At 44.8% G+C, this 22,327-nt stretch overlaps 1 protein-coding gene across 2 annotated transcripts in view; it reads right to left on the bottom strand.

Annotated features, from left to right (window-relative positions):
• Positions 1-22,327, bottom strand: part of ATP9B (ATPase phospholipid transporting 9B (putative)) — a 243,284-nt gene that overhangs the window by 109,289 nt on the left and 111,668 nt on the right. For both annotated transcript variants that reach the window (XM_054985070.1, XM_054985071.1), the window contains exons 9-11: positions 13,141-13,221; positions 8,943-9,018; positions 7,571-7,647 (exon numbers count right to left, since the gene is read on the bottom strand). In XM_054985070.1, coding sequence (XP_054841045.1) covers positions 7,571-7,647; positions 8,943-9,018; positions 13,141-13,221 — 234 coding nt within the window. The remainder of the gene's footprint in view (positions 1-7,570; positions 7,648-8,942; positions 9,019-13,140; positions 13,222-22,327) is intronic.

The following is a 22,327-nucleotide window of genomic DNA, read 5'->3' on the forward strand; positions in this document are numbered from 1 at the left end:
GGGGGCAGGGAGCTATGCTGGATCCTGGGGCCAATGGTGATAGCAGTAGGGGAAGGCAGGGCACTTGTGGAGGGGGCACTTGTGTCTCTCTATGCTCTCCCTCCTTGAATTCTCTGTGATTGTACAAAAACCACTTGTGTTTGGGTGGGATTTAAGAGCCCCCTGCCATGTGTTTTCACAAGCTTTCAATTTTTTCTGCAAACCTGGAGGAGGCAATTTTGAAGGACCATTTAGTTAGAAGCCAAATGGCTCTAATCCATGTATTTATGGGGCTATTTGGGAATTAGACATATGACAAGTGGGAGACCCACAAGGATTTGTGGTGGGCACCTCATTTCCCCCTCCCCCATCACGTCCTCTTTCCCTTTCCTGGCCCCATGGCCTCTCCCCCTTCTCCTGCTTCCTATTCTTTTTCCCATCCAGGCAGCCTCTCCCCTATGGCCCAGGCAGCCTCTCCCCTATGGCCCAGCTGTGTGGTACCTGCTGAACCAGACTCAGTTGCATGGTAGGGAACCTGCAAGGACTTGTAGGAGTAAATTCACTTTCCCCTGTATCCCCTTCCCTGAACTATATCCTTTTCCTCTGCTCCCAGAAGCTTCCATATGCTCACCTTTCCCTATGTTGTTCTCTCCTTAAAAACCACTAAACAACTTACCTTTTTTCTGCCCCCCCCCCATCTTCATCTATATTTACTAATTTGTGGTGGAGAGTGCCCTCAATTCATAGTTGACTTATGGCAACCCCTGCTGGGGTTTTCATGGTAAGAGACTAACAGAGGTGGTTTGCTTGCCTCTGTAAGCCTGATCTTCGTTGAAGATCTCCCATCCAATTACTAACCAAGGCTGACCCTGCTTATCTTCTGAGATCTGATGTGATCAAGCTCACCTGGGCTATCCAGGTCAAGTCATTTACTAATCTACTTCATTTATATACTGCCTTTCTCCACAATAGGAACTCAAAGCAGCTTTCATCATTCTCCTTACCTCCATATTATCCTCACAATAACTCTGAGAAATACGTTAGGCTGAGTGTGTGTGATTGGATCAAAGTCACTCAGTGAGCTTCCACAGCAGAGGAGTGATTCAAACCTGGGTCTTTCAGATCTTATTATGAAACTCTAACCAATACCCTACACTGGATTGCGGGGGTGGGGGGAGTAGCAAGTAGCCAGGCCTGGCTAAGTCATGCAAGTCATGTGGTATCAAGTTATCCAGTTGCTTCTGGGCTTGGCCCCAATGAGTCCTCCCTCAAAGGCTAAAATAGCCCTGGAAAGAGCCCTGCCCTGAAAACAGTTCTACTCTCAAGCCTGGAATAGGCTTGGAAAAGCCTGGAAAAGTCAGCAAAGAGAACCTAAAGAGAGGAAAACCCAAGCAGATCCGCTCTGCTTGACTTTTCTTCCAGCAGTGGCAGAAAGCAGGAGGACGGGAGGGAAAAGTTAGCAAAGAGAGCCTGAAGAGAGCTACTTGGAGGGTGGCTGGAGGAGAGCCTGCTGAAGTCTCTCTGTGAGTTTGGCATCCCTGGGTATGAAGGGGCTCATTGTAGGGCCCCAGGACCTGACAAATCATGAACCTAATGAATCATTGCACGAAATGGGACAATTTCATGAAAGTTCATGTTTCGCGGAACGTGACAAACCATGAAACTCGGGGTTAGTTTTTTCCCCGTTTCATGCCCATCTCTACTCCCCAACTACTCCATGTGCAATACTCAGTGCATAAAAGATTTCCTGCAGCTGCCCTCTTCCCACCAGCAGTCCTGCAAGAAGAAGGAAGGGCTTGCAAATAACTATGTGCACTTAATTGTGTGCCTAAGGGACTGGTTATAATGACTCCTTAATATTAAATATTGCATATATTATGAAATAGTTATTTTACATTGTAGAAATTGACCCACTGCTCAGAGTTCTAATGCATGCATAGAATTCCAAAGCAAGTGAACGTTTCTATTTACTATATGGTAATGAAGCTGCCAGTTTCATCAAACTGACATGGAGCAGCTTTGCAGTTAAAGATCTCCACTAGCACTTTTGGATTTTTTAGACAGATAACAAATTGCAAAGAAGTGAAAATGAATCAGTTCATACTTTGAATTTAATGAATTACAGTGCAATCCTATGCAGAGTTTCTCCATTTCAATGGGCTGACAGTAATTCTGCATAGGATTGTATGATTAGTATACTAATTTATGCATTATTCATAGTAAGATAGCCAATGTATACTTGATGTCTACCTTACTGGTTTTTGCCATGGTACATGAGAAAACTACACCTTTAAAAAATATCACTATGTTTACTAGTTAGCTTTCTCTCTCAAACTACAATATATCCCAGATGTTCTAATTATGATTGTTTTTTCAGCATTTAACATTTTGCCTCTTCACTGCTGCCTGAAATTATAAGTTTATTTATGTTCTCATTTCAGCTGAAGAAACACAACTTTTAATTGTTAGCAGATGTAATATCAAAGTATGCTGATTATGTAAATGAAGGCGGAGTGTGTGTTGTCATAATCCTAAGAGCTGTATCACAACTTGTCTATGTGCTACTAATTTACTTGTTTGTTTGTTCCATTTCACCCTTTGTTGATGGTGCTCTGGAGCAACACTTTGAAATATTTTTAGAATAGATGTTAAATTACAAAGCAACAACATTTTTAATCCATATGACCCTAGGTTCCTTCCCCCCTCCCTACCACAATTTCACTATATATGGTTTTTGATGAAAGCTCAATTGTAAATAAAGTTTTAGAACAGAATTGTAATGATTTTAAGTAAATATGTACGTGTGTCTTTAAATGCTTGGTGTGATATAGGTGAAGAGTGGGGGTGAAAGAGAGGGATGAGTGAGTGATATGATTGGTTGATGACTGAGTGTAGGCGGAGTGAATGCAGTTTGAGACTGAGAATGGGGAAAGAACATTCAGTCAGGGAAAGAGAGGCCAGCTGTGTGCTGCCTGAGCATGTTTAAGTATTATTGAGAGAAAAATAACCTGTGTAGAAACCTGAACTGAGTATGGGCCAAACTACAAATGATGAATGACACAGGTTGGACACTTGTCAGCTTTCCTCAAGTTTTGATGGGAAATGTAGGCAACTTGGTGGAATGTTGGACAAGTGACAGTTGAAAAGTCCATTGGACAGCAGTCGGAGAGCCAAGCTGCAAGGCCAAGGTGCTTACATTTCCCATCAAATCTTGAGGGAAGCTGACAAGTGTCCAACCTGTGTCATTCGTCACTTGTAGCTTGGCCCTAAGTTTGTGAAAGAACATTCAGTCAGGAGAAAGCAGGCAAGCTTTGTGCAGCCTGAGTAATTTTAAGCAGTTCTGAGAGAAATATTGAGTGAGGAAAAGAGAGGCTAGCTGTGTGCTGCCTTAGCATGTTTAAGTATTACTGAGAGAAATATAACTTATGTGGAAACCTGATCTGAGTATGTTTGTGAAAGAACATTCAGTCAGGGAAAAGCAGGCAAATTGTGTGTGAAGCCTTAGAAGAGATCTGTGTGAATGAGTTTATGTGAAGTAACCTTAAGAATTGAAAACTACTCTTTGAAACAATCTAGTTTTAGAAATAATATGAAACCGATACATTTCTTAAAAAAATAAACGTTCACTTTGTTTTTGTTATATCCCAGAGTATCTGTCATTGCAATATCCCATTCCTATCCTCAGGGCCAAATAGAACCACGAAGAAGCCTGACACTTGGATACGTTACTAAAGGGAAAATTTAAATAAAATATCTTGGAATATAATATTCCTGGTGGCAGCAATCTACCCATAGGGTGTAAGGGAAAGATTAAAGGCAAAATCTACCCAAGAGAAAGAAAGGGTCGTAACAAGAATATTTACATCTTACCCAGGAACAAGTTATTGATAAAGCTGCATAATAAAACAGACATATGTTATGGATTATCCTACCGTTCATCAATTTCAATGTGGAAAATTTTTTAACTGAATTATTTTTGACACAGAATTTGTTCTTTCCAGAAAAGTTTAAATTTCACATAAATGTATCAGGGAAAATAATTGTGCACAATATAAATGCACAATATAAATGCACTAGTTCTGTTTTGCTCTATTATTTTAAAATGCAGTTAAAGAGATTGAAATAATAACAGGACATTCTAATTCACATAATGGCACATATCACCTGTCTCTTTGTCAATGACACATTTAAAAGCATCTTTTTATTAGAAACACAAATCAATACACTCAAGGGATTGCAATAACTACCTTAGGCAATTTGTATTATCATTTTGTTCTTTATGTTCTGACTCTAAGTAACTTATTATTATGAATGGCATGAAAATGGCAACCTGTCACAATTGATTTTTTAAGCCTCTCAGAGACTTTTTTTCTTTTCTGATATAAAGTATCTTCTTACGAAATAACGATCTAGTGGCAATCTCAAGTTTCAACTCATGAGAACCAAACTGTCTTCTTAATAGTCTTTAGAAAGATCACTGCTTAAGATTAACAGCTATCTGCATTGTTTTGAATGGAAAATCTTATAGATATAGAAGTTCTGAATGTTTGGTTTCTCTTTAACTTAAAGACCCTATCAATAATTAAATAATGGTAACAGCATTTTGAACACAGAGCAGACTGCACAGTCCTCCAATATCCCTGATAATTCCTGAGAACCCCATGAAAAAATATTATGGCTGTTTCTTCATTCATGATGGACATGAATTCAACTTGTTGCCTTGCTCAAGTGCTCCCTCCCTCCACACCCAAAGCATGATTGAAGGCTTTCTAGCTTTAGCACCTTGAATCAAATTCTAATTTGCTTTGACCTTTGAATGCATGCTTCTGGGCAAACTGGAATTTGTTTCTTCCCCACAGTCCTGTGTGTTGTGGTAGGGTGGCGGCAAAGGAGCATGCAAGCATTTCAGTAAGCTGAGTTTGTGCTTGTCATGAACACAGGTTTGTTTGTGATGTGTGAATGCAGCCTTGTTATGTTAAATGTTTCACTACACTGAACTGGTAGACAACATACATTTTCAAAATATCATAGAGAGATAGGTGTCAAAAAAACAGTCAAAGTTGTGGAAGTAAACATGACTTAATCAAATACAAGTAATGGGATAAGAATTACAAAAATTCTACTAGAACCTACTCCAAGACATCCTTGATCTGCATTTCACAGAAGCAATTTCTAAGACAAAAATTCTAAAATAAATTTCTAGAACTCTTTTTTTTAGGAGACAAATGAGTCTGTATATACCGTAACTAACATAATCCTACATACCAGTTTATGAATGTCAAGGTTTCCAAAGTTCACTGCATCTATATCAATGAACAACTGGTTGTACCAGTTTAATCCTCCTATATATGCAATCAGTTTGGGGACAAAATGAGACAGGGTGTGGCTAAGATAACAGAATTTCCCCTGGGATGTGTGTTTGCGAAGCCCCCCCCCCTCCCCATGAGATTCCCTCATCTTCTCTTCTAAATGCTTTCCAAGACTTTGGAAGTACATGGTTCTGCCACTACCCGAGGATTTTGGTCTCTCTAAAACTCCTATTGTATTCCTTGGGCTCTCTAGAAAGGAATCTATGTAGCTTGTTCAAACAGCTGCTGGCTAGTGGGTAAGAATTCCAATGGAGTCTTGAATATCCTTTAAGAATAGGAATTTAACTAATATATATTCTACTTAAAATACCAACAGAGATGAGCTAGGATACGTCAGTATACAAATGTACATTTTCTAAGAAATAAAGCAAAAAGAATACTAGCTAACTTAGACTAGACGAATTTTTACCTTGCCTTGTTAATACCCCCCCCTCCACAAGGCTGGGCTTGAGCTGTTAAGAAACTAGCTGAGTGTGCCTTTTGACATATCACTGTGTTTCCATACCTTCCTTGTTGTTCCATGTTCCTTCCCCAAATAAATCTATCCAGTACCATCATGTTGCTCCTAGATCTCTCCATATTTCTTTCCTATCTGCCAGGTCCTATACCTCTCCATGACTCCTAAATAGAGATGGGCACGAACAGCAATACGAACCAAAAAAAAGCCATGAACAGCCCAGTCTGCTGTTCACGAACAAGTTGTTCGCGAGGCCCCATTCTAAACGAACAGGTGGTTGTTGCAAGCCTCATTCATTGCTGTTCGTTGCTATTCATCAAGCCAGACAGTTTGGCACGGGCAATCAATTCCCTTGGCAACTTAGGAAGGGATTGTCTGAACTCTGTCTGAACTCCTGCTGTTGCCCTGGAAACACCAATCTAAACCCAATTTAGCTTGATAGGCAGGTCTTCCTTTCAAGTGTGGAGCTCCAAATTTGTTACAAGGGAGCAAAGAGCAGGGGGGAGGGAGGCTCCCAGCTCCGGCTTCGTTTGTAGACTGTAGAGAGGGAGAGAGTTGCTGTTGGCATTTTGATAGAGTGTACTGGAGCTTGAATTTTCTTTGTGTGTGGTGGGATATGGATCTACCCTTTCAGGTTTCAGGCCTGCTGCCAGGCTCTGGACCAAGCTATTATTTATTACTGGTACCTTTCCTGCTGCCTGCTCAGGAAAGGTTTCTGGGAGTGGTGCAGTAGGGATCTACCCTTTCAAGTTCCAGGGCTGCTGCCAGGCTCTGGGGCCAAGCTATTATTCATTATTGGTACCTTTCCTGGTGTCTGCTCAGGTCAGGTTTCTGGGAGTGGTGCAGTAGGGATCTTGACTTGGATGATGGCTGGAGGAGAGCCTGCTGGCCCCCACGAACAGCCAACTACGAACATGTTCGTGAACAGGGCCATGTTCGTAGTTGTTTGTGAGCCCCTGTTCGTGGATGGCAACAATGAACATAATGTTCGTTGTTTTTTTCTGTTCGTGCCCATCTCTACTCCTAAACCCCACAGTCCCAACTTTGGTTCTGAAATATTTCCTTCTCTTCCATCACTTCATTTATACTTGGAAGCAACAGGCCTGGAATATTTAACAGATTGCTATCACACTCTTTCCTTCGAGGGATTTTAAGGAAGTTCAGCTCAAGTCGGAAATCCTGAGGTTTGATTAGTTAAGCTAACATGCATAATTATGTGCACTCCACGTACTACTGGCACTTTAGTGACCCTCAGGAGTCTAGTTCCAACTTTTGAAAAGCTAGAGTAATGAATGATAAGTTTTTACTAGATTCTGCAGCAAGCTAGAACTATATATTCCATTCTCCCCAAGTTTTAAACAACCCAGCTTTATGTACTGCCCAAAATAACTATGAGTAACAAAAATAATTAAATATTTGACAAATAAAGTACTTCTTGCCTATAATATTCTCGCTTAAAGAAGATGTATTGGAAGAAGTATGCTTCACAGCTGGAAAAGCAAGTTGACTAAATATATTTATGAAGCCTAGGCAACAGAGATGGAGCAGTATGTAAAACAAACAGAACACATCCGGAAGACAAAATGGCAGGGCTTAAGGCTACATCATCAATTATATTCCTTTTGAATCATCTGAGAATATTTATATGACAATGTTTGTTCCTAATTTACTCTTTAGGCTATTAATTAGATATCTTTGAAAGATGTTTACAGTTTTGTAGACATTTAAGCCCAACAGTCTTTTCATTCAAACCAGCTTACCTTACCTTGTTCTTTGGATTGGATGTGTTCATTACACTTCGAGTCTCTTTTCCCGTATAAATGACAACACCAATTACTGTTCCTACAATAAATAAAGCAAAGTCAGAGCAAAATGTTTTATTAAAAATTATTATATGGATAACTGAAAAATATAAAACAGGCAAAATGAATACAGGGCTACTTTAGTCACTGCAAAAAAATGTAACTTTTCATTTTAGCATCTTTGACATATAAACTTAATAAATCAGATGTTTTGAATACTTTTGTACATTTCTCTCATGATTTGTATATCTGGCACAAGCATGAGAAGCCAGCCCCTTATCTAAAGTTTCTAGATGCTCTGTAGTGAGGTGGGATGGGGCTAGGAAGGTGCATGCACACACACAAAATTCTGTTTTTGCAAGATCAGTTCAAAATCATAATGTTTGCTCAAAGTTCCTGTTAATTCTATGAACTGCATCAACTGGATTCTACAAGTTCTTACAAGGAGCCTATAATGGCTATCTCCACATGGCAAGATACTTAGAAAAACATTTTCATCCTCTGAGTGAAGAAGAACTGAGATTTATTGTCGAAGGCTTTCACGGCCTGAGAACGATGGTTGTTGTGGGTTTTCCGGGCTGTATTGCTGTGGTCTTGGCATTGTAGTTCCTGACGTTTCGCCAGCAGCTGTGGCTGGCATCTTCAGAGGTGTAGCTTCAGAGGTGTAGCACCAAAAGACCTTTTGGTGCTACACCTCTGAAGATGCCAGCCACAGCTGCTGGCGAAACGTCAGGAACTACAATGCCAAGACCACGGCAATACAGCCCGGAAAACCCACAACAACCATAGAACTGAGATTGTGCCCTTAATCTTTTTTTAAAAAAAACACTTCTTTAGGAAACAGATAAATACCATTTCTCTTTAATTGTAAATATATTTACTGTCCTGACAATTTCAGGAGTGGAAAGGACCACAAACACAGTATTACAGAAGATCAGTTATAGTAGCTATACAAATGTACAAAGGATTCAATGTACATTAGATAGATTTCAGTTTCCAGATTGCCATTGTCTATTAGAATATTTACAACTTCAGAACATTTTTGGTTGTATGAAAAGGGGATCTGCTGCTTGATAAGAAAGACCCAAATAAATGGCATGTATATGTTCAATTTAATGTGCAATATACAGTTGGCCATTTTATCTTGAGACTAAGGTTTTGGAAATGTTTACGAGCAACTAAATAAACATGAACAGGTAGACAGTAAGTAATGAGACAGAGAGATTAATAACAATTTTTAAAATTCAAGTTAACAGTGCAAAACTTAAAGCTACTTTGATGAATAATCATTTTTTACTTATCACACACAACAGTAAAGTATGCACTGTTTCTTACCTGAAGCAACAACAGTGCTTGCCCATAATGTATTTTCTATACTTAGGCTTTCATGAACAGTTGGATCACTGTCTTCCTGTTAAAAATAGGACCAACTTGTTAAAACATTTCTCAACAATGAAAATAAAAAGCCAGGTACATAAAGAATTTCAAGTAAATAAAAACACACAAGGAAATTAGGTTAACCAGTTCGAATGGTCTGGCATAGAAATACTTATAGCAGATTAAACAAAACAGAGGTTTAGTTCCCCCAGAGGTTTTCCATGGGATCTGGGTTCAGCTTCCCTCTTCTGCAGCAGCTTGAAATCTCCCCAGAATGCAAAACAAAAGAGCCGCCCTCAGAGAGAACACGCCAACAAGCAAAATGCAGAGGGCAATAACAATGAAAAGTATATATATTAAAGATATATTCCAAGAACAATAAAGTGCATAAGCTACATAACCATAAAACGGAGTAGATGTAGTGAAAACATTAGTCCAAAAAGTACACAGTAAACTAGGTCAGCAGCTGTCACACAATTTCTCTAGTAACTAATAAATACCAATACAGGTGCTGAGTAGCATGGGGGAACAAGAGAGAGCAACGACGTCTCGTCATACCAGGTAAGTATATAATACTTCAATAATAATCTATTTTTCTTTTTCTTTTCTACAGGTGCTGTAAATATAGGGTGCAAGGACCCCGCTACTCGACAAGGAGCCAGCAAGTGACTTGTTTCATAGAAGCTTCCTCAGGAGTCGCAGAAACAATACACCTGAGAAAAAAAGCACCACACTGAAACTCTCTGGTGGTAATTACAAGCACCTCTGGCCAGTGGCCAATTCTTTGAGGTGTTTGTAATTACCACCAGAGAGTCTCGGTGTGCTGCTTTTTTTCTCAGGAATATATCTTTAATATATATATATATGTTCTTTTCATTGTCACTGCCCTCTGTGTTTTGCTTGTTGGCATGAAATCTCCCCAGAACAGGATTTCAGGGGGCATTTCAGTCTGCTGCAGAAGGAAAGTGAGAAAGTTGTGTTCCATGAGTGCAAATTCTTCCACTCACAGAGAACTCCTGAGGGATCTAAGGCAGAGTATATTTTTACTAACTTGGCTAAATTTATGACAAGAATGAAAAATTATTTTAGCTGAATACATTTTGAAAAGAGATTGTTGTAGGGACAGTCCAGCCAAACCAATTTAGTCCTATTGACTTCAGTGAGATTTACTTTAATGGAATTAAATTGGCTTAAACCAAAATACTTCAGCTTAACTGAGTGGTAGCCAGGCTGAAACTATTATGCTTATTTTGCTGCCAGATTGTCACAATGACAATGTGATTACATCAAATGTGTTATTATAGTTGCACCTGAAACGAATGGAATTTCAAAATGGCATGGATACCTATGCTGTCCAATCCACACAGAAATAGGAGGCTATCTTCATAAGGGGAGGTTTAAATTGAACTGCTGAACCCAGTGTCAGGAGCAAAAGATTTTACATTTAGATTTCCCCCCCAAAGACAGAGCTGCGTAAGCATCTATTAGTAAATTAGGGTTGCCAAGTCTCTCTGTCGTCCCGGCAGGAGGTGGGGGCCCTGGCACCTACCTGCTTTGCCGCCTGTTGTGCGCTAGCCTGTGCGATTACATCACTTCAGGGAAGTGCTGTCATTATGCAGGCCACGGCTGCCCCAGGAGCACTCCTGTGCTCTGGGGGGGAGGGGCCCGAATTGAGCATGATTCGGGCCGGATTGGGCCCGAATCAGGCTGGATTCAGGTCAATTCAGCCCGCTTTCCGTAGAGGCCCGATCCAGGCCTAAATTGGCCTAGATCAGGCCTGAATAGGATTGGAGCGAGCCACTGTGGAATGTGGGAGTGCTCCTGCACTCTGCAGCAGCCTGATCCAGAGCGTAGGAATGCTCCTGCACTCCGCAGCAGCCCGATCCAGGCCAATTCTGGCTCGAATCAGCCTGTTTTGAGCCTGAAATTACCTGGATTGGGCCTGAATTGGCCTGGAACATGCTCCGCAGCAGCCTGATTTGGGCTTAATCCTGGCCAATTCAGGCCCAAATTGGGCCCATGGGAGCACACCGTGCCCCCCAAGAGCATGATCTAGGAGGCCCATGCCTCCCCCACCAGCCAGGTAAGGGGGGGGGTAGGGGGTGGAAAGTGGGAGAGGGGGATCCCTGGCAAACCTATAGTAAATCATCATATTTAATATTTGTAAATAATCTAACAACTAATTTGGTGTTGTATAAAGAGCAGATTAAAATAATGAGCCCTCTTTTCAGGCTTACAATCTAAAAAGAGGAAACAGGGAAAGGGGCACATAAGGAATTCATTATAAATGAGGCTCTTCTGCTGTTTTCACCTTTGAGGATTGTATTTCAAGAATTTTCCTCATTTGCTCAGATATAGACAAAAACAACAATCCTTATTTTTAGTGGCCCAACTGCATTTTTTCCACTTTCGGATCATACAGATTGTGTCAAGACAACAGCTTATAACATCTATAGCACTTTCTCAGTTTGCATTTTGTAGCCAGATACTAACCCTGACCTCTCTCCTTTTATGGACCATAGTAACAAAACATTAGCTGGACATCTTTGTACTTAAATTATACTTCCTAAGCAATTAATTAGAGAGCTTTATTTTTTCCATGATCCCCTTTCCTTTTGCTGCTTTTTTATTTTCACAACCTTCCCCATTTTCTGTCAAAATACAAGGCCCTCTCCAGTATGGTTATACCTACTTTTACCCAATGAACTATAGCAGAGCATGTCCTTCTTTCTCCCACAATAGTATTTTAGTGTAATGAAAAGAAAGGAAGGAGTAGGGATGTGAATCTAGGTTTCACTGACTTGTGCATTAGCAGCTACCCCAAATGGCTTGATCTTCCTCACTGATTCTCTTCTAAGCCACAAAATTCCACATGTAAACTAAGGAACTAGACTCAAAATATATTTACATTATTACTGAAGACATTATTTTAATCATCTGTCAATTTTATTCTAAATGCATAGTGAAATACATTTAATGATAAAGTGACAAACAGTGGAGGTAGTCGTGTTGGTCTGCAGTAAATCAGCAGGATTTGAGTCCAGTGACACCTTAGAGACCAACAAGATTTTTAGAGTGTAAGTTTTTGAGAGTCAGAGTGTTGGACTTTTTGCAAGTGTCCCATGCTCAGTCATGAAAGAGTTAAATTGTTGTTCTGTTTGTTTAGTCAGATAGCTAGTTAGCATAGGACCACTTAGGCTTCGAGAGAAGTTCCCGTCAGAGAAAGTGGGTGTCTTTAATCTTAACGAGAGAATCTAGGATTGTCTATTGGATGAGCCAGTTTATTGGGGGGGAATTAGCTAGTAACATATACTAAGGTTTTATTGCTCTTTGTTCAATCTACTGCTACACTACTACTACTTCACTAGACCATGCAGTCTAAGCTCAGGCTACTTTTCTTTGCAATCTAACCTTTATCTCTCTAGTACCTAGTTGAGACTATCAAGACGTAGTCAGAAACTGTTTGTTATTTTTCCTATCAAATGTACCCTTTTAACCCTATTATGTAGTAAAGCATTTTTATAGAGCTAGAATCACAGAAGCCTGTCTACTTATTTCCATTGCGCTATTATCAAACTCTGCAACTCTGCAAACTTGTATCTAATTGCTGTGCAACCCCCAACACAGAGCAACTGACTTATGCTTACCCCAGAGGGTTCTTTAAGCAAGAGATGAACTAAGGTGGTTTGCCACTGGCTACCTCTTTATAGTGATCCTAGACTTCCTTGGCAGTACTAACCAACACTGACCCTGCTTAACGGCTGAGATTTGACAAGCTTGGCACAAATAAATTCTCCATGTGAGTATTCAATCCTTTAAAATATGCATCTAAAATCTCATTCTCCGTAGGACAGGGACTTGTCTTTCCTGTGCAGTTGCTCTGTAGGCCAGTGAACCCACATATTTAATTCTAGACTATACACAGCATAGTTCCAACCTCTAAGTTTGTCAAAGTCCTTTTGAGAACTTTTTAAACAGGCGTAATGGCAAATACAGAAGAGAAGTACCTTATCTGGCCACTTTATTTCATGTAGACACTTTATGAAACACATTTGAATATTTTCAGCAATAATTCACATTAAAAACATGGCTTTTTCTTACTTTTGATACAATTACTACTTGATACAATAATACATTTGATACAATTACTACTTACCCGTGTAAATGTACCCTCAAAGCTGTGAATATCCATTTGTGGCTTCTGAGCATAAACATATGCATTGATTGAAAAAAGATCCTAGAAAAGATAATTGTAAAGTTACCAATATATTTTATGCTACCAATCAATAAACACACTATTCTTTCCTGTAAGTGTCTCTGTGGAACTCAACAGAGTCCTGTTTTTCTCTCACCTCTCCCTCAACATATGCATATAAAAACAGCATGTCAAGAAATTATGAAAAATTGGAGCCCATAACCCAACCCGGACCTTTCTCTCTATGCCCCGGAAGAGATTACAAATGTGAAAGAGATTACGCTCTGTTAATTTCTACTTGTGCTAAAAGCAATATTTTTATTCTAAATAAAGGTATGGAATCTTTTTTGGGAAAAAAGTATACAACTAGAAGTTTCATTATAATGCTGGAATCTATCAAACCATCTTGCTTAACATTTTAAATCATACCTAACTGTGAAATGATTACTAGATTTGCGTATCAAAGCCCACACTCCAAACTTCTGCTGCTGATGTATTGCTAAAATGATATTTTTTAAGATACAGGGTCCTCATCTCCTGTTGTCCTCTCCTAAAAGCCATCCTCTCTGATTACTGTATATAATCACAATGAAGATTCTATCTGCTATGACAACCAAACAACATGGTATCCTTAGAGATTAAATGGGACATTTATTCTGTTTTTCCTTCCCCAACATTCCCCATTTCTAAAACCTGACCATATGACCTCAGTGCTTTCACACACTTCCTGTGTAACACAACAACAACAGTATGTTATCCAGTGGTTTTTAAAAAAACTTCTACTGAAACAGAATGTGATTACACACACACTTTTGTGTACCTTTAATGCACAAAAGGATGACAAAGGGAGATGCATGATTAATCATTAAGTGCACTTGTGCTGACAAGCAGAAATGACATCCCACTATAACGGAGCCCTGATAGTAGTGTGCTTGCACACTTGTGTGCTTATTCCCTGCAAATGATGATAGCTAACATTCTGGGATGGACACTGTGAGAATCCCCTACCCCTACCCCTATATTATCACTCACTGCATCAACTCCCTTCAGGAGACTCTCCATAAATATCACCCTCCCTAAGGAACACAACACTATTTCTCCAGTCAATCCTTTGCAGTCACCTTTTACGACAATAGCTTCATCTCCAAACAATGTGGCTGAACTGATTTGGGGTAAAGACAGCAGAGATGAACCCTGACCAATGGTACATTTAAAAGATCAAGAAGTAAAAACATAGAGATTCACAAGCATCTTTTGTAATAAGAGTACTGAATTTTTGCTTCTCACACCTGGATGAGGACATGGCTCCAACATGCTTATTCAATAATGCATACATTCTCTATCAAGTCATACAGAATCAAGCACTGTGCATCTATTAGAAAACAGGGTTAACATACCTGTAACTTATGTTCATCGAGTTCTTCTGTGCTGACACACATGGGGACTGCGCAGGCGCAGGCCAGCCGCCGGAGAATTTTCTAGAGCTTCTATGGCTCCGAAGGGGCCGTTTGTCGCGCGCCTCAGCGACCGTTTTCCCGCCCAAACGGTCACGTGATCCCCCAGCGACCAACGGCCCCTTCCCTCAGTTCTCCTTTGCCGCCGCTTGACCAATACACTTCAGCCATAACACCTTAAAGACACCAATTTCCGTTACAGCCATCACCTTGTCGTGCATTGGAATTCACAGCGGGGTAGGAGGGAGGGTTGTGTGTCAGCACAGAAGAACTCGATGAACATAAGTTACAGGTATGTTAACCCTGTTTTCATCTTCGTTCTTCTGTGCCTCCACACATGGGAGTGTACCAAGCTTCACGCAATAAGGAAGGCGGGGTGAAGTCCAACACAATTTTATTGAACAAACAAGAACAACAACAAACAGATATGCATATATACATCCCTGTAAATTGTGTAGTGGTACATAAGTACTCAATATTTACACATATATACACCCCAATATACATATATACACTCTATCACTCAAGGGTACCTAGCAGGTACGCCAAGAAAAATTTTTTCCCAAGACTCCCTCAGGAAAAAAGGGAGTGCAGGACAGCCTTGGCCACCGACACATCCTGTTCGGCATTTACATCTATGGCATAATGCCTGACAAAGGTATCTGCAGAGGACCACGTGGCCGCTTTGCAAATGTTAGCCAGGGGCACACCCCTGAGCAGCGCCGAGGAGGATGCCTGGGACCGCGTAGAATGGGCCCTGACATGAAGCGGGCAAGCTAACCCTGCCAGGGAATAGGCCTTGGCAATGGCCGCTACAATCCACCTAGACAGGGTCTGTGAAGAAGCCCTGTTACCCTTGTCCTTGGCCCCAAAGCACACAAACAGGTGAGGGCTCGACCGGAATCCTTTCGTCCTATCCAGATAATAGGCTATGGCCCTCTTCAAGTCTAGGGAATGGAGGGCCTTTTCCCCCTTAGAGGAAGGGTGAGGAAAAATGCAGGTAAGGAAATATCCTGTGAGAGGTGGAAAGCGGACACCACCTTGGGCAGAAAACCCAGGCAGGGACGCAGGACCACCTTGTTGGGATGAAACACAAGAAAGGGAGGGTCAGACCGCAATGCAGACAGCTCACTGACCCTTCTGGCCGATGTGACGGCCACCAGGAATGCCACCTTGTACGATAACATGTCCAAGGGGCAGGTAGCCAGAGGTTCGAATGGAGGCAACATAAGACGTGAAAGAACCAGGGACAGTGACCATTGAGGCACCGGTGCTGACACAGGTGGGTATAGGTTGAACATGCCCTTAAGGAACTGGCGGGATAGTGGGTGAGAAAACACTGTAACACCCTCAACTGGGGTGTGCGCAGCCGATATAGCTGCCAAGTGGACCTTGAGGGAAGAAACCTTCAAGCCCAGGTCCCGCAGGTGGCACAAGTACCCAAATACAACCCCTAGGGGGCTGCTGGCAGGCACCACTCCTTTAGCAAGTGCCCAAAGTTCAAACCTGCGCCACTTGGCCGCATAAGCGCGCCTAGTGGATGGCCGACGAGCATTCAGGAGGACCCTCTGTACTTCGTCGGTAAAGCCTACAGGGGAGGAACGATCCGCCAAGCCGTCAGGTGCAGTGTCCTGGGATCGTGGTGGACTAGGCTCCCGTTCAGGAGAAGGTCGTGCCGAGGGGGCAGACTGACATATGTCCGTTGGGACATCTGCAGGAGCCTTGGGAACCAAACCTGCCGTGGCCAAAAGGGGGCCACCAGGATGCAGTCCGTCCCGTCCTCCTCTATCTTGCACAGGACCCTGGGAATCAAGGGGAATGGAGGAAACATGTAGTGCAAGCCCTGCGTCCACGTAAACTGGAAGGCATCCCCAATAGAGAGGGGGTCGCTCCCTGCCCTGGAACAGAACGTGTGGGCCTTGGTGGTTGCCGCAGTGGCGAACACGTCTATCACTGGATGACCCCACATCTGAAAGATCGGCCCAATGCACTCTACGTTCAGTTCCCACTCGTGGTCCAGCAAAGGGACCCTGCTGAGGGCATCCGCTCGGGCATTGTCTGACCCAGCCACGTGTATAGCATGGAGCGACACGCCGTTCCTGATAGCCCACTGCCAAGTGAGCGTGGCTTCCCGGCACAGGGCCATGGACACCGTGCCCCCCTGCTGATTCACGTAGTACATGGCAGTCGTGTTGTCCGTCTGCACCAACACCTGACGATTTCTCAGCAGTGCTGTAAGGGACACAAGTGCGAAACGAATGGCTCTTAGTTCAAGCACATTGATATGGAGGGTCTTTTCCCTCTCAGACCAGACATCTTGCACAGACACATCACCACAGTAAGCCCCCCATCCCAACAGAGAGGCATCAGTGGTAACCGTGACGTCATGGTGCTGATACCCAAAGGGAGTCCCTTTAAACAAGTTGTCATCAGACAGCCACCAGTCCAAGGAGGAGAGGATGACCCTCGGGATAGAGAATTTGAGGGACGGAGGGTGCAGCAGAGCATCGTACCTCTGCACAAACCAGTTCTGGAGAGGGCGCATACGCAGCCTAGCAAAGGGCACCACAGAGGTGGCCGCTGCCATATGCCCTAGTAAGCACTGGATAGTGCGCACAGACTGGAAACGGTTCCTTTTAAACATGAACACCAGACCCCTTAGGGACCGAGCCCTCTCCAAGGGGAGCAGAGCCTTACCCTCCACAGAGTCTAATAGTGCACCAATGTAGGACACTTTGCAGTTGGGCACCAGTTTGGATTTCTCAAAGTTCACCAGGAGCCCCAGGCGCTGGCAAGTGCTAAGTACCAAGCCAATGTCCTGCACCAGCCTAGACTCCGACTCAGCCACGATGAGCCAGTCATCGAGGTACGGAAAGATGGTACAGCCTTCTTCCCGCAGGAAGGAAACCACAGGGGCCACACATTTCGTGAACACTCGTGGGGCAGTGGACAGGCCAAAGGGGAGCACCCTATACCGGAAAACCCTTTGCCGGTGAACGAAGCTCAGGTATTTCCTGTGCTCCTCCCGTATTCCCACGTGAAAATATGCGTCCTTCAAGTCAAGGACCGCAAACCAATCCCCGTGTTTCAGCAAGGCGATCACAGCCGCCAATGTAACCATCTTGAACTTGGTCACCTTGAGGAAGGCATTAAGGCCCCTCAGATCTAAAATGGGACGTAAGCCCCCATCCTTCTTGGGGACCAGGAAGAACCTAGAGAAGAACCCCTTTACAGAGTCCTCATAGGGCAATTCTTCCTCAGCACCCTTGGCCAAGAGCGACACAATCTCCGCATCCAGCTCGGCCATAGTATTATTGACAGCTGTCAGGGGTGAACTGCACCTAGGCAGCTCAACGAACTCCAGCCCGTATCCCATTTCAACAATTGTTAAGACCCATGAGTCAGATGTTATTGACTCCCACTCAGAGAGGAGTGGACTCAGTCTGTCCGAGAAGTTCGGGGATACGGCTGGCGCGACCCGTCAGTACTGCCTCCCGGCGCCCTGCTGATCTCTCTGCTGGGCCGGTGGCTGCGACGGACGTGGTTTAAAAGGCCTTCGCCTCCTCTGTTGCTGTGCAGGAGGGTATGACCGCTGTTGGTAAGCAGGATACTGGTGGTAGCCCGGCCGCTGTTGCTGGTATCTGCCCTGGAAGTGGTAAGGGCCGGACCGGGGAGCATACCGTGGCCTGGAGGTGGGCTTGTCCGCAGGTGCCAGCCCCAAGGACCGCGCCGTCTGCCGGTCCTCCTTCTTTTTCTTCAGGGTCTCGTCGGTCGATTTGGAGAACAGCGAGTCCCCTTCAAATGGCATGCTCTCCACCCTGGAACGCACCTCTTGGGACAGGGCCGTAGACCGCAACCAGGAGTGGCGCCTGAGGACCACCGCCGAAGCCATTCCCCGAGCAGCAGTGTCAGCAGCGTGGCTCCCAGCATTCATCTGCTGCTTAGACAGCCTGACAGCCTCTGTCATCAACAGGGAGATGACAGCCTTCTGCTCAGGTGGGAGGTCTCGAGTGTAGGATGCCAACTTCTCCCAGAGGTAGAGCTGGTAACCAGCCATGATGGTCTGGTAGTTGGCGATCCTCAGGCCCAACGAAGCCACCGTGTACTGGCGCCTGCCAAGCGCATCAAGCTTCCTGCTTTCTTTATCGGCCGGCACAGATGTGTGGCCCGACCGCTTGGGGTTGAATTCCTCGGTAACAAGAGAGGAAGGTGGAGGGTGCTTCACCAACGCCTGCCAGGTGCCCTGTTTGATTTTATACAGCTGCTCTATTTGCTTGGGCGTCGGAGGCTGGTCACAGGGCACCTTCCACACCCTATCCACGATTTCCTCAATACCCTCAAGCATGGGGAAACCGAGGTACGCTGGGTTGTCCCCGTAAATCCTCTTGAGGAGCTTATCCTTGGTTTGGGGGGCCGCCGAGGAGATGTCCATCTCTAAGGCCTGAGCCATTCGTGCCATCTGGTCAGAGTAAATCCGTAGGTCTTCATACGGTGAACCAGTAGAAGGCACCACATCATCAGCGGGCGATGGCTCAGACCAGGACTCCGACTGGTAGTCCCCCAGGCTTTCGACGTCCCCCTCGTCGGAACCGAGCTGGGATCCCTCACCGTGGACCGGAGGTGGAAACCATGCCCGTGATGTTGAAGGCCTCGGCTCCGATGCGGAGAAACCCGTAGGCGCCCCTTCCCACTGACAGTGGTACGACGGGGGAAGGTAGGAGGCCTGGCGATGTCAGGACGCAGTGGACCGGACGGATCGGACACTGTCCCCGGACCGATGCCTCTCGCGACCGACAGCAGGGGTAGATCGACTCCGATGCGGAGACGGGCTCGGTTCCGACCTCGGCGAACGATGGGTGGGAGATGGCCGACTCAGATGTGGCCGTGGGCTCGGCTCCGGTCCCGAGGAAAACTCTACCCGAACAGTCTCGAACGCCATCGGATCCGGCACCGGTTCGGAGATCTCTGGTTCAGGGGAACCCAGATGAGGGGAAGGCGTGTGCGGGAGCACGATGACCTCCTCCTGCGGAGTGGGACGCGGGGACCGGCGATGCTTGGTCTTCTTCTTCTTTTTAGCTGGTTCCGAAGAAGAAGACCTCAGAACCGACGCGCTCCTCGACTTCGAAGGGGACCTCTGCTTCGACCTCTTCGCTTTGATCGGGATCGAACCGGTCGTCGGTTCCGACCGGGGACTCGGTACCAGGATCCTCGGTTCCGAAGCTGGTCTCGGATCCGACCTGGTAGACGACGCGCTCCGGGGCGGCCGCGCTGGAGAGGCCGCTCTCGACGCCGAGGCACTCGGGGGACGCGGTTTCGGTCTCGACCCCGTGGAGGCCACTGAGCCAGCTCTTGATTGCCGTTCGGCAGAGGGGCTAGGGCCGGCCTTGGGCGGAGGTAACGGGGCGCCTTCAGACATAACCTTCTGCCACAGCGAGGAATTTAGTCGGGCCTTGCGATCCTGCCGGGCTTTGTTGGTAAAACCCTGGCAGACCTTACAGGCCGACACATTGTGGGTCTCCCCCAAGCAAAAAAGGCACAGATCATGGCCATCGGATTTGGCCATCTTAGTGTGGCATTGCAGGCAATGCTTGAAGAGAGCCGCAGAGGCCATCTTCAGGGGCACGCGAGAGAAGGGTCAAAACAGTCCGAGTCGTATTACCGAGTCCACATCAAAGTCCAAAGCGAGATCCGAAGAATAGTCGAGGACAGAAGTCCGAAGTCAAAAAAGCCAAGATCAATCAGTCAGAAGAAAGGCACGAAGCACAAAGCACAGAGCACAAGCTCACGTTCTCTCCAAGCGGCGGCAAGAAGAGAACTGAGGGAAGGGGCCGTTGGTCGCTGGAGGATCACGTGACCGTTTGGGCGGGAAAACGGTCGCTGAGGCGCGCGACAGACGGCCCCTTCGGAGCCATAGAAGCTCTAGAAAATTCTCCGGTGGCTGGCCTGCGCCTGCGCAGTCCCCATGTGTGGAGGCACAGAAGAACGAAGATGAACTGATGTTAGAATTCTAGGTGCAAATTTTCAGAACGATCAGAAATACATTACCATTACCGTGAATAGAGTAGTGGCCATAAGCTGAAGATTGTACGAAAAATGTGACAGGAACTGTACATAGCTCAATTTCAACTTTTAATACCTTGCTCTCCCATTTGTTGGTATACTTACTATATATAGTAAGATGTTTGCATCTCCAAACATCTTACTGTATAAAAGGCTAACCGTGTTCCAGACACCTCACTTGCTATCCTGGTGCACCTCCAGAGGGCGCTGCCATGGAGGGAAGCCCAGAAGAGATAGCCCATCCCTCCAGAGAGCATGCCACAACTGGAAGCCCAGGCCAGAATCAGGTGCGAAGCAGGTAGCAATGCCTGCCCCCTGCCTTCACCCAGTTGGGATCAGGAGTGGAGCAGGTGGCAATGCCTCCCCCCCCACCTTCACCCAGCTGGGATCAGGAGCAGAGCAAGTGGCAATGCCCTCGCCCGCCTTCACCCAGCTGGGATCAAGAGTGGAGCAGGTGGCAATGCCCATCCCCTGCCTTCACCCAGCTGGGATCAGGAGCAGAGCAGGTGGCAATGCCTGCCCTACTTTCACCCAGCTGGGATCAAGAGTGGAGCAGGTGGCAATGCCCACTCCCTGCCATCACCCGGCTGGGATCAGGTGTGGAACAGGAGGCAATGCCCACGCCCCCTTCACCCAGCTGGAATCAGGCATAGAGCAGGATGCAATGCCCACCCCTGTTCACCCAGCTGAGATCAGCCATGAAGGAGGCAATACCGCCTGCCCACCCTCCCCTTTCTAGAGACCACTGTATTTTTTCTCACAAAAGGCTTTGTTACCAGCCACATAAAAGTCATAAATGGCACAGAAACCATGCTCATCAATCAGTAATGTCCACTGTTACCAAATCAAGATCTGGGATAGCCGAGTAATTTGTAGCATAAGAAAGTTCAGCTTCAGAGGCAAACCATGATCAAAGTCATCTTTAGGAAATCAAAGATACCTGTGATTTGTGAGAGACTTGCACAGGAAGAGACCTTCTAGACATGAAGAGGAAGTGCTCAGAGAGTCATGCAACATTCAGCAAGAAACAATTGTAGAACATCAAGCCTCAATACAAAAATGGCATATCTCATTGTGGCTGTTAGGCAGACTGCATATCCATTAAAGCAAGGACAAGGACTGCCATCAAGAAACACAGGTTACTGAGACAGAGCACAATCAAAAGGCAAGAGCACCTCAATCCTTGACGTCTTAAACCTTGATGTCCTTATTTTTCTTTGCAGAAATAGATGGGGAGCAGGAGGCAGTACAGATTAAGGGAGCAGGGTACCACCTCCTAATTCTGCTGTGAGAAATGGGGGCTAGCAGAGAAACAGAGAGAAGACAGCACTGGTCTATTTCTGTACATATTTGCAATCATACATTTTACTGATTGTGTCAAACAAATTGCAAATATTGTTTTGATCCATGTCAGCACTAAGTAAGTGTCTTATTGAGGAGACTTCTATTAATAATAGCACTACACTTTGGGGGAACACCACTAAATGTTCCTTGCTTTCTGTGAACAGTACGTTGGGTCCAACCCACTGTTTGTAAGGAAAGAGGGCTAAAGTGTCTAATATTATCAGCAAGTAGTTCTATTTATCAAGATGATTCAATTTAATTTTAAAAGAATGGAACTCTAACCATACTCT

Source organism: Eublepharis macularius, chromosome 7 (genome assembly GCF_028583425.1).
Source record: "Eublepharis macularius isolate TG4126 chromosome 7, MPM_Emac_v1.0, whole genome shotgun sequence".
In the NCBI taxonomy this organism is placed as follows: domain Eukaryota; kingdom Metazoa; phylum Chordata; class Lepidosauria; order Squamata; family Eublepharidae; genus Eublepharis; species Eublepharis macularius.